Source organism: Mustela putorius, unplaced genomic scaffold, assembly GCF_011764305.1.
Source record: "Mustela putorius furo isolate JIRA1106 unplaced genomic scaffold, ASM1176430v1.1 tig00000127_pilon_pilon_pilon, whole genome shotgun sequence".
In the NCBI taxonomy this organism is placed as follows: Eukaryota; Metazoa; Chordata; class Mammalia; order Carnivora; family Mustelidae; genus Mustela; species Mustela putorius.
The window spans coordinates 5,327,831-5,339,521 of record NW_025421288.1 but is presented as its reverse complement, the minus strand read 5'-3'; the positions used below and the strand labels follow the sequence as shown (position 1 = coordinate 5,339,521).

At 44.4% G+C, this 11,691-nt stretch overlaps 1 protein-coding gene across 1 annotated transcript; it reads right to left on the bottom strand.

Annotated features, from left to right (window-relative positions):
* Positions 1 to 372: 372 nt before the first annotated feature.
* FAM111A (FAM111 trypsin like peptidase A) lies at positions 373 to 8,681 on the bottom strand. Its single transcript, XM_004777631.3, has 4 exons — positions 8,580 to 8,681; positions 5,903 to 5,932; positions 3,755 to 3,869; positions 373 to 2,471 (listed from the first exon to the last, which is right to left on the bottom strand). The coding sequence occupies exons 3-4, from the start codon at positions 3,830 to 3,832 to the stop codon at positions 717 to 719; spliced, it is 1,833 nt and encodes a 610-aa protein (XP_004777688.2). The 5' UTR covers positions 3,833 to 3,869; positions 5,903 to 5,932; positions 8,580 to 8,681; the 3' UTR covers positions 373 to 716.
* Between the last annotated feature and the right edge of the window lie 3,010 nt (positions 8,682 to 11,691).

Here is an 11,691-nt window from a genome sequence, read left to right as displayed (position 1 = left end):
TCCACACTGTTCTCCAAAGAGGCTGCACCAACTTGCATTCCCACCAACAGTGTAAGAGGGTTCCCCTTTCTCCACATCCCCTCCAACACATGTTGTTTCCTGTCTTGCTAATTTTGGCCATTCTAACTGGTGTAAGGTGATATCCCAATGTGGTTTTAATTTGAATCTCCCTGATGGCTAGTGATGATGAACATTTTTTCATGTGTCTGATAGCTATTTGTATGTCTTCATTGGAGAAGTATCTGTCCATATCTTCTGCCCATTTTTTGATATTATTGTCTGTTTTGTGTGTGTTGAGTCTGAGGAGTTCTTTATAGATCCTGGATATCAACCTTTTATCTGTACTGTCATTTGCAAATATCTTCTCCCATTCCATGAGTTGCCTCTTTGTTTTCTTGACTCTTTCCTTTGCTGTGTAGAAGCTTTTGATTTTGATAAAGTCCCAAAAGTTTATTTTCGCTTTTGTTTCCTTTGCCTTTGGAGACATATCTTGAAAGACCGTTGGTTGACTTTAAAAGGGGATTAACAGCCCACGTGTTAGGATTATAGTCTTCATGTCTTTAGAGAAGTGGTGTGTACAAAATGCTCTATAATGGCAATTTTTTAAACAAAAGTAACCATTTTGGAATTTAGGACATGATCACCTTTGCCTGTGGAATACCAACTCCCTGGGTAATCCCCTGGAAGCCAGTAAATAGGCTGAATTCTCACCATCTTCAATCCTCCTCACTCACCATTTCCACATCTTGCGGATCAACACATTGTTCTGTATTTGGCTGATTTATACATTCTTCTGTAAACCACTGCCCATGGTTTCGCATCATATCAAGGAGAATGGATTCCATAGTACAGCCGAACTCAATGATATGAGATAACCCAGTTTGGCGATTATAAGTGATGCCAGCAGTATGCATGGCTACTAATGAACCTTTTGCATCAAACACTGGGGAGCCAGAAGCCCCAAAGTAAAAAGAAGTGTCATAGGTAATCACATCAGGATCGTAAGCTATTTTCTGGAAGCTTCTTTGAGTGTACATATGGATATACTGCATGTCATGACTGCTATTCTCTCCCCCTCTAGGCTGAGGATGTTCCTGAAATTTCTCCCCTCGCTGCTCCAGAGGGATCACGGTGCAACCATCACTAGACTTGGCCTCTCCATACGGATGGCCGATGATATAGATGAGCCCACTAGATGGCGCAGGAGCAACTCTAGAATAGAGTCCCAAAGGTACCCGCTGTCCATTGGCCTTCAGTTGCAGAACCGCGTAATCGAGAGTGGCATCAGATACCTTAAACCAAGGCTCAATGAAAAAGCAGTTCTCTTCTTTCTCAGGGGGCCCTTCGTAACTAAAAGTCACTCTTACGCACTGACCAATTATGTCTGCCCACCTACTTGGGTCTATTCCCTTTCCCACAATGTCACTTACCACGTGCCGACAAGTTAAAATAAACAATTCATTCAAAACAAAGCAGGTGGCAGAACCCCTATTTCCATTGTTGTCCCACGACAGGTACCCAACTGAGTCACTGAGATGAGAAAGAAGTTTGTGCATTTTAACTGGGGTAGAGTTTCTTGTCAGTTTCCCAAAGTTTACTTTATGTAGTTTAAATAATGAAGCTCTGTTCTTTTTCTTTTCCAATTTTTTCTTGAAGTTATCTCTGATTTTTTCACTTTCTCTCTGCAAACTGGGGTACTGAGCCACAAATTCTTCTCTCAACACAGAGGTGTTTCGTTCCTCTGACTCCGAATTTTGAGAAGCTCCTGCTCCAAAGCCCATTCTTTTTTCAACTTCAATCTCAAAGAGCTCGCCTTCTAGGTTGTCAACAGTCTGCGTGCTTTCTAGAATGGAGTCATGGTTTTTGATGAGTCTCCAGTCCTCTTTCTCCAGAAAGGAGAGAAACCTGCCATCCTTGCACAATGCGTCCTTGATGGTTTCTCCTTTGAAAGCGTAGACACAGAGTTTGCACCCTTCTTTGTGGAGATGCCTGCTCTTGACTATCCTCTTCTTTCTCTTCCCAATCACGTGAATATAAAATTTGACACAGTCAGGGGATACCTTGTCATGCCGGCCAAATACCGGGCTCCTTTCTTTCTGTTTACTTCTACTCTGGGCAAATTTGATTAGGACGTGGCAGCTTTCAGGAAAGCAACTGAGGGGCATCCCAAGATTGATGTATCCTTCGATGCCTTCCGTGCCAAGCACCAGCATCTCTTTGCCCTGCTGAGTTTTTATTTCCTTCTCGACAGCCTTTAACGTGTTGAGTGCTGCATATAAGCTATCCCCTTCACTGTGTGTGAGCATGTGTTTTCTGGAGTTCACAGCCAAGGTGATGTAAATTGTCTTCTTTGGGAGCCCAGTCTGGTCTTTGGGTCCTTGAGCCTGGGTGTTAGTTATATCTTTTGGACCTTTCCTAGCACCCATCTTCATTTGAGGAATATCAGAATTATTCTCCTGGTTTTTATTGACCTAAAAATAAATGTTACAGCCTTTAAAACTCTGAATACAACCTTACACAAGGAGGATTCATCATATACTAGAAATTCCCTGAAAAATTAAGAGCATTTGATTTCTATGCCTGAATGAGACATTGTCGCCCAAGTCGTATTCATTATGGCATTGGTGTGGACAGAACTTGCTGGTCATGGAAATAACAGGGCAGGATGGTTGTAAAGATTCAGTGTAACGTCATAGGTGACAATACCCAGCACGATGACTGGCACATTAAGAGATTAACTTTTATTTCCCTTCTTTGTAATGGTGCTAATATTCTGGATCCAAAAAAAAAAGGAGCATAAGGTCATATACGTTCACTCTGGGCACAACAAAACAAACTCTCAGAGAGCATCTCTTCAGCCCAGCATTGTCAGAAACACCCTTGTTGGGACACTGTAATGGATTTCCAGCTCTTCAGAAGATTCTAAGGCAGATACGGACCTTTTCAAGTAAGGGAACTGGGTAGTACATGGCTATTGGCTGGCTCTGTCATGAAGTAGGACAAAGAGAAGCATAACTAGGCTTGTCTCAGCTTTCCTAGATACTTGGATATTTCAGTTACAACCAGACGAAAGAAAACAAAGGAAAGCTTTTACATTGCATACTCCAATTCTCAAAATTCTCCTAGCCTGCTTCTTGATAAACGCAAGGAGGATTTCAGACTCAGGAAAGAAACTGAGGGTTTGATATGATAACAGAGCCCCATTATTAGAAAGAGCCCTGAGGTCAGTAAAAGTAAATGTAGATCTTCCCTTCACTTATGTCTCAAGCAAAAAGGCATTTCTCCCTCTGCATAAATAAACTGAGGATAATAAAAATCTTCCCTCCCTGCCTAACAAGGTTATGATAAGGATGATTATTCTAAAATTTGTTTCATACACTAGAAAGCACAGTACAAATGTAGGTTATTACTGTGATCAAAGAGATTAGCTATATTTGAGATAGTATATATTTTCATTCTTTGAAATAGTATTGATTTTTTTATTCCACAGTTGACTGTAATACATTATAGTAGATTCATTGTTTGTTGTTCAGGAAGTGTTACAATAGCTTTTTACTGAAGGCTGTTTTGATGTGGCCAAGACCTGTATTAACACTAAAAGAATAAAATGGATGAGAAAGATTTTACTTTAATAGCGTCAACCTACAAGGAGGCAATTTTTTGGCAGAAAGAATTATGAATCTAGTGTCAAGAAGAGCTATGTCTCATATTGGCATATTCCATAAACAGTAAATAGACATATTTACAAACATACCTGAGAGAAATAGTGCTCAATTTTCCTATTTCTCTTCTCATCGAATGCGATCTGTGACCTGCGCTTCTTAGGGCTCATGATGGTTTGAAGGTGAATAGACAGTTCACTCTAAACACTAATTTCAAAAAAGTTCGAGTTAGAGTGGTATTTTCATAGCTATGTTAATTGTAGAGGATAACACTGATGGGACCACACATCCCACCCCTCCCCTTGGCCTCTAGCATCCCTCTCTTGCTAAGAGATGTTAACTTAGCAAGTAAATAGTTGACCCAACAACTACGATCACTCGATGATAAAAGCTCCCTTTTATAGACCACTGCTTGATAGGTACTACACTAAATACTTGAAAGAAATTGTCTCCGATTGCCAGCTCCCCCAGAAACCATGCAAAGCTGGTGCATTTGCTTTTTGCAGATGAAGAAACTGTAACTCAGAGGAGGTAGGTGACCCTTAAGGCCAGAGCCATGTGATAGAGATGGAATTCAAATGCAGAAGGGTTTGTAGTATGAGAATTAAAAAGTGTGTTCTAGTTACACGGAGATTAAAATCTGGCCCCCATTTAATGGCACAGGGATGGTGTGATTACAGAGGAATGGATGGGAAAAGAGCCATAAAGACAAAATCATCTTGGGACGAGAGTTTGCCTGGGAAGTCAAGAAGTCAAGAAGTTTAGTTGCTGCTTGGTTTTTTGGTTTGTTTAAAGGGATACTTTTCCCTTCTATCTTTCCTCTGATGTCTCCCCAGAAGAGAATGAACAATGTAAATAAAACTGTGAAATCTTCATTAGCAATAAATAGAACAAAAGCCAGGGAGGGCAGCAGCTCTGTTTTCAGATCCCAACATGTACCACGAAGCCTGGCATGTGGTGATCTCTCAATAAAGACACATTTGTGGGGTGCCTGGGTGGCTTGGTCGGTTAAGCGTCTGCCTTCGGCTCAGGTCATGATCTTAGGGTCCTGGGGTCAAGTCCCGCATCGGGCTCCCTGCTCAGCAGGGAATCTGCTTTCTCCCTCTCCTGTTCCCCTTGCCTGTGCTCTCTCTCTCTGACAAATAAATAAATAAAATCTTAAAAAAAAAAAAAAAAGGACACATTTGTAAAGATCCAATGAATGAACGGAGCAAGCACAGGAGGTGCTATGACCTATCCTAAGTTCCTTTTAATAAATTACCTCATTTAATTTTTCCAATTCTGTGTAATTGGTATTATTAGTTCCATTCTACGAATAAAAAACTTGAACATCTAGAGAGATTAAGCTATTTACTCAAGGTCACAAAGCTCCAGAAAGTATACTTTTGGTTACGAACATTTTCAAATGGGAACTACAACAACAAAATAGAGAATAGGATAATGACTCTGCATACGCCTATCACACAGAGTTAATGATGATTCATTTTTTGGATAAATTTGCAGCATCCTTTTATTTTTCTAGATTATTTTACACTTAGATACATCATAACATTTTATCCCTAATTATCTCTTTCCAGCTCTACAAATTAAGAACTTTTTCTTGCCTAATCACAATCCTAATTTATTTGACCATCCAATCGAGGTGCATTAGTCATCTTTAATTATTATGTCTCTTTAGTCTCCTTCATTCTAGAAAAAGCCCTGATTTATTAAAAAGAACAGAGAAGCTGTCTGCAGAGCGTTAAACTCCCCGGCTGCTGCTTCATGTTGTTACGCTGTAGCCCACCTGTTTTTTGGTCAAGGGCAAGTTCTCTAAAGACAATGACTGTTCTCCTAACCGTTTCACTGTGGAGCAGGAGCTGTGGCTTCATTCTTTACTGCTAATGAGCTGCCCAGGAAACTCCAGCGTCTCTGAGCCTAACTCTCCTGTTTGTAAAATGAGCAAGGACTCTAAGAGAGCTACAGAATCTGAAGGTGCTGCATCAAGGGTAGTTTTTATAAGACCACCTGGGTTCAAATATCAGCTTATCATTTACTAGCTGCCTGACCGTGGGCATGTTAAATTAACCCCTGTCCATCTCACTGTCCACAGCTCTAACACGGGAGGAGTAGTGGAATCTGACTCCCTTGTGAAGATTAAAAAATACAATGCATGAAAAGACTTTCGGAACAGTGCCTGGCACATAACAGGTTGCCCAGTACATATTACTACTATTATTATTTTGTATCAATATACTTACCACAGGGATACTTTTTCAACAGCAGAGAACCTGGGAAAACAAAATAGATACCTATCACTGGGCTGTGTTGTAAGATCCTTGAAGGCAAGGACTTACTCCAACAATTAAGAAATCTGCAATTTCAGTGTGTCAGTTGATGATGACCCAATCTTAGGGACTGAGTGAGAACCCAGGAGATTTAAGAGTGGTAATTACATATGGACCAAAAAAGGAATATAAAGTAGACAGAAAGAAATGCGAATTTTGCATTACATTGGGATTAACTCCAGCATTCACAGTGGACAGGGGCAAGAGATTAAGAAAACACCCTAACATTCCCCCCCCCCCAACATCATTTCCGGTGTCCAGCGTGAGTCCCGTAATAGCAAAGGTGAAATGTCCTTAGCTGGGCCTCCTACTGCAGCCCGCTCTCAGAGTTGGAGAAGGCTCTGCTGACCTGAAGGGCTGCCCTATGTCCTCGAGTAAGGAGATAAAGATATGCGGCCTGTTCTTGGTCCATTCCCTGCCCACCCAGAGGCTCTCCCTTGGAATTCCTCCCGAACCCATCTCTCTTCCCCTCTTCCTCTTACCTCCTCACCCTCCCCCGGCTTCTCCACCTTCTAGGCACCCCCCCCGCCCCCCCTCGCCCCTCGCCCCTTCCTCTCCCACTCCTCCCCTAGGTTCTCTCCCTCTCTTCTTCCTCCTCTTTCCTTCTCCGCCCTCTCTTCTCTGGAACCAGTGCACAGAACTGAGCCAGACTGGAGAGGGGCCGAGTCTCGGCTGACCTAGGCCCCCCTGCAAGGCCGCCACCGCCGCCCCCACCCCGCCTCCGCGGCGGGACAAGCTGCAGCCACGGAAATCAAACCAGGCCCAAATCTGGGCCCCGCGGGTGGGCGGCGCTGTCCCGCCCAGGCCAGCGACCCCAGCCCCTCCGCCCCAGCCCCGGGGGCTCACGCGCGCTCACCCACTCCTCGCCGGCCGCCAGCACCCGGGACTTGAATCCCGCGCCCAGCCGAGCTCGGTGCTTATAGGAGGAAGCCAAGGCCTCTGAGCTCCGGCGGGGAGCTGGCCTGGGAGGGGCGTCCCTGCGAGCGGGGCCGGCGGGGCGCGCGGGGCGGGCCGGAGCTGGGGCGCGCGGGCGGGAGGCCGGGGCTGAGGTTCCAGAAGGTGCCCTGCCCCATGCGATCCGCTGCTCGGCGGGCTGTTGGGGTCCTTCCACTCTCCTATCTGCCCGGCTTCTAACAGCCTCACCCCTCCGCCGCCTCTGAGTCTTTGCTTCTTTGGACACCCGGGAAGCGGGCCTGTCCGTCGATGGCGGGGTGGGGAGGGCGAGTCTCCAGAATAAAGCATTAGCGTGTTTGTCTCCGTCCCTCCAGCCTGAAACAAAATCTTCCCAAGGTCTTCCGTCCCCACGGCCGGTTTGAGAACCAGACGTGGGCGTCTATGCCTCGTCTCTTCCCTTGAGCTTTTCTCTCGCACAAGGACAGCCAAGGCTGACACGGGTAGAGACCAGTTGCTGTATGGCTAAGAAGGCGGATTTTCGTCAAACACAGACCTGTTAAATTTTTGGTCAGAAAATCAAAAGGGTTCCTTAAAAGGTTTCTTTACTCCCAAGGGCAAAATAAACTCAGCACATGGGGAACGCAACAACAACCACAACAAAGCTGGACATGAACCTCCGCACGCAAGACACAGTCTCCCCGCCACTGAGTTCACACAGCGCTGGAGAGAGTTCAAGGGACCTCAGAGGGACAGGGCAGCAGAAACCCACTCGGTGTTGTGAGGCCTCCAAGGATGTCAAGTGCTGCTTCCCAGAAATCTCGACAGAACCGCCTGTTGGTAAAGCTAAGCCCGCGGCTTCTTGAGGTTATGGGGAGCAGAACTTCCGTAGCGTCTCAGAAAGGGGAGAGCAAGGTTGGACTCTTTATGGAGATTTTGAAGTCTGGTTTAAGTCGGGTCTTTTATGTGGGGGATTGGTTAGGATAGGGTAAGCCTCGGGTGACAGTTTAGGACCAGTGGGTGACAGGCAAGGATTTTCAAGAAGGTTTGGAAACTGTGCTTTGATGTTTTCAAGTGAAGAGTGCTGCGGTCTTTGAGGAAGTTACTAGAATAAACAGTAAAGATATTTGCAACTTCCATGTCCCTGGGCAAAAGCTTCCTGGTATAGTAAATTCATGCTCATGAAAAGAGAAGATAAGTCATATTAATGTAGTCAGCAAGCGATGTGACTGTAGATGACTTTCTCTTCATGATGAACATGCTGGAGAACCTGGTCACCATTTGTCACCGAGAGTATCGAGTATTTTATCTAGAAGCTCACTCAAGAGCACACATTTAACATAACTGTTGTCATAATGCTACACCCAGAATTTAGACACAAAGAGGTTGATCTTCTTAGGAAACATTTTCATAAAGTTAACGATGGGTCTTCAGAACCACATCAGCTTTTAAGATTAGAACCTGCTCTCCCCTTGGGCACTGCGAAAGAAATATTATATCCTTTTATTTGACTCTGCTCTGGATTTCCAGGGACAAACCCCAGTCCTTTCAGGAAACAAGGGTATTCCGGTTTACGGGTTGCTGTCCCCTCTCGCCGCCCCCCCCTCCGCCCCAGCCCGAGGTTTTTCTCCTTTGTGACTCCGTCAATACATTTTCTCTAAACTCTCAAGTCAGCGCCAGGACCAAAGGGGTAACTCACCCAAGAGACGAGCTCGTCGCAGACCTAGCCTTCACTCGCCTGCACGCGCGACTTTGGGGGGACCCTTGCCTCCAGCCGGGAGTTCCGCCTTCTGGGTAAGCGGGCGGTGCGTCGGCCCGAGGGACCGCGGGGTGCCGCGTCCCTTTGTCTCATTGGACGGCTGCTCTCTACTGCGGAAGCCGATTGGTCGCGCTCTGGCCGCCGAGCGGAGCGCGGGAAAGGGTGAGCGCGGCCCCCGGCGCTGCAAGGTGCAGGAATCCCCGGAGGAACCCCGGCTGCGGGCGGCCGCGCACCCTCCCTCGCGGCGGACCGGCGCGGCCTCACTGGGCTCTCGCCGCCCTCGCTGCCTGCTTCATCTCCCTCCTTCCCCGAGTCCTGAATCCCCGCGGCAATCCCAGTGGGGGTGAAGGGGGGGGGGCGCGGAAGGCGGGACTTGAGGCTCCGGCCTGCGCGCCAGAAACCCGCCGCGAAAGTGCGTGGGTGGAAACGCGGCTTCCGAGGCCCGGCTGTCCCCTCCGGGAGATGTGTGGAAAGTGAAGACAGAGGCAGGAGGCGGGCGTTTGCAGCGAGTCGCCATCTCCAGCGCCCTGGGGGCGCTGCGGGCGGGTGGGGAGAAGGGGACTTGGGCGACTCGGGCGTTCCCCCCAGATGCGACAGATCCGGTGACTGTGACAATCAGGAAGAAGCCGCAGCCGAGAATGGAGGTGGAGTGAAGGACCTGGTCGTGAAGCGAGTCTCCAAACGTCCACGAATATAGGCAGATGTTTGCAATCCTGATGAAGAAGACCGTAAGGACTCCAGGAATAAATCCCAGAGCGGACAACTCCAGTAGGACAGGGCTTGCCGGCAGCCGCTGTTTAAGGATCTGCACCAACAGCAGATGCGCACGCATTCCATTCTGTATTTGAAGAGGAGCCGCGGTTACAACCGTGACACGTTTTCTGCAATTGACCGAGGACTAGAGGATGTGTGTAGAGCCACAGTGTTGAGAAGAGCGTTGGTAACTACAGTATATGTGATAATTTGGGGGGAACCGGACTTAATGTGCATACAGCACTCCCCAATAACTACAACTACTGCTTCCTATACTGTGGGTTCTCTGGGATTTGGAAAGAGTAAACTTTGAAAAGGAAAAACAAACAAACAAACAACAACAACAAAAGACCCCAGAAAACCCAATTAGTATGAAAATTTCACCACTCACTATCATTCTCTGAACCGTTAGAAGTTTTCAGGCTCCTGAGAGTAGTGCATGAGATCAACACCAAAGAATTAACTTTTCTGATTTCTTTTTTTTTTTTCATTGTAGATTCTGAAGCAGTAAAAAATTTTCATGACAAGCAAGAGGTGGTGAAAATACTGGGGTTGAAACGGCTACCTCTGAGCTACCTCGTTTTAGAGAGCTATACTTTTCCAGCTGACTTGTTAGAATTTGATGGACTTTTGAGATATTGTCTGGAAATTATGACCAATCTCAACTACGAAGAAGAGTGAGGTTGTCCTTTTTGGGGAGTATGAAGACCTATAATGAAGAGCAAAACTAAATGTCTGGTCCACTGAGAAAGTATTTATGCAGATGTGAAACATTTTCTGGGTCTTTTTTTTTTTTTTTGTCTTTTGTACATTTCAGTATATAAACAAAATAGTGGTTTAGTAGCCAATAGACTTAACAACACTTCCCAAACATGGATGTTAAGAATTCAACATTTTGTTTCTATGAAATATTAGTGCGCAAGAAGATAGTGAAAAGTTAAAATAAAATGTGTTCTTATCTATGCATCTATGAGACCTTGGTGCAACTGTACCTACTATGTAGCAAGATATTTATCACTTTTTTCTTAAATATTTCTATAATTTTGTATAATTTTAATAATCCTTATTTTTAAAACATTTCTGGCTTGGTAAGTTATGTGTTAGTTTCTTGGGGAAAGGGCATAAAATAAATATTTCCTCAGCCTTAAATATATCCACAATAAAATATATTTTGTCTTAAGGTAATAGGAAAATAAACTTTTTTGGATGAAAGTTTTCTGTCACACCTTTTCCTTCATAACCCCTAAATCTTTTGTTATTTCTTTCTCCAAATTTCAGACAAGATGAAGTTGTAATCTCAAAGTTACAATATAGAGCTAGTGAGAGCTAAACCAAATAAAATTCACATTCTCAAGACTAGAAACCCAAAAGGTTTTTTTAAAAGATTTTATTTATTTATTTGACAGACAGAGATCACAAGTAGGCAGAGAGGCAGGCAGAGAGAGAGAGGGAAGCAGGCTCCCTGAGATCATGACCTGAGCCGAGGGCAGAGGCCTAACCCACTGAGCCATCCAGGTGCCCTGAAACCCAAAAGTTTTTAAAAGCAATTTGACCATTAAACTTATTTATGAAATTTTCTTCTTTTTTTCTTTGGTCTGCTGAAAACCAGAGTTTTTATAATTACCAGGAAATTCCTTAAAAAGTAGATGCATTCCTTGTAAATGCTTAATCAAATAGCTATTTCTTCATTCCTAGATTAGGATTACAGAGAACAACGCTTTCCCATCATTAGCCTCCAAAAGTGTTGTTTTCCATACTTAATCACGGGGGTGGGGGGTTCCTTGATGGGAAGAGATTAATTTTTACATGCAAGGTCAAATATAAAGGTGACAGCATGGCATGAGTTTTCTTCCTCTGCATATGCCTCATTTTCTTACTTGCCTCTTGCTTTTATGGTGCGGTTGGGGTTTTTGTTTTGTTTTGAGCTTTTATGTTGCTAAACAGTCAAGAGCAAAGACACTTAATACAGTATAATTTTCATAATTAATTCCTGTCTTTGTTACTCTGCTGCAGAAATTTGCTCTGTTATTATACTCAAAGTGACATTTTGGAAAATGTAAAAATGGGTTTTTCATAGATTTATATTACACTGTGCTCTATAGACACTAATTTTAATAAATCACTCATATATTCTAAGACTAATTTTCTTATGGGAAACATATCAACAATAATATGCATGAGTATAATTATGCTGTGGTAACTGGTCTATTTGGAGAATGTTTACTGTGACTCCTGAACATGAAGTCTTTGCTAGAAAATCTTAATTAGATAATGCACCTATAAGACATTACATAAAACA

Bases quoted from the DNA above. Each gene is read 5' to 3' on its own strand.
- FAM111A (XM_004777631.3), bottom strand. From the start codon at position 3,832: ATGAGCCCTAAGAAGCGCAGGTCACAGATCGCATTCGATGAGAAGAGA. The intron at 2,472-3,754 runs GTATGTTTGTAA...ATTTATTTTTAG, and splicing joins TTGAGCACTATTTCTCTCAG to GTCAATAAAAACCAGGAGAA.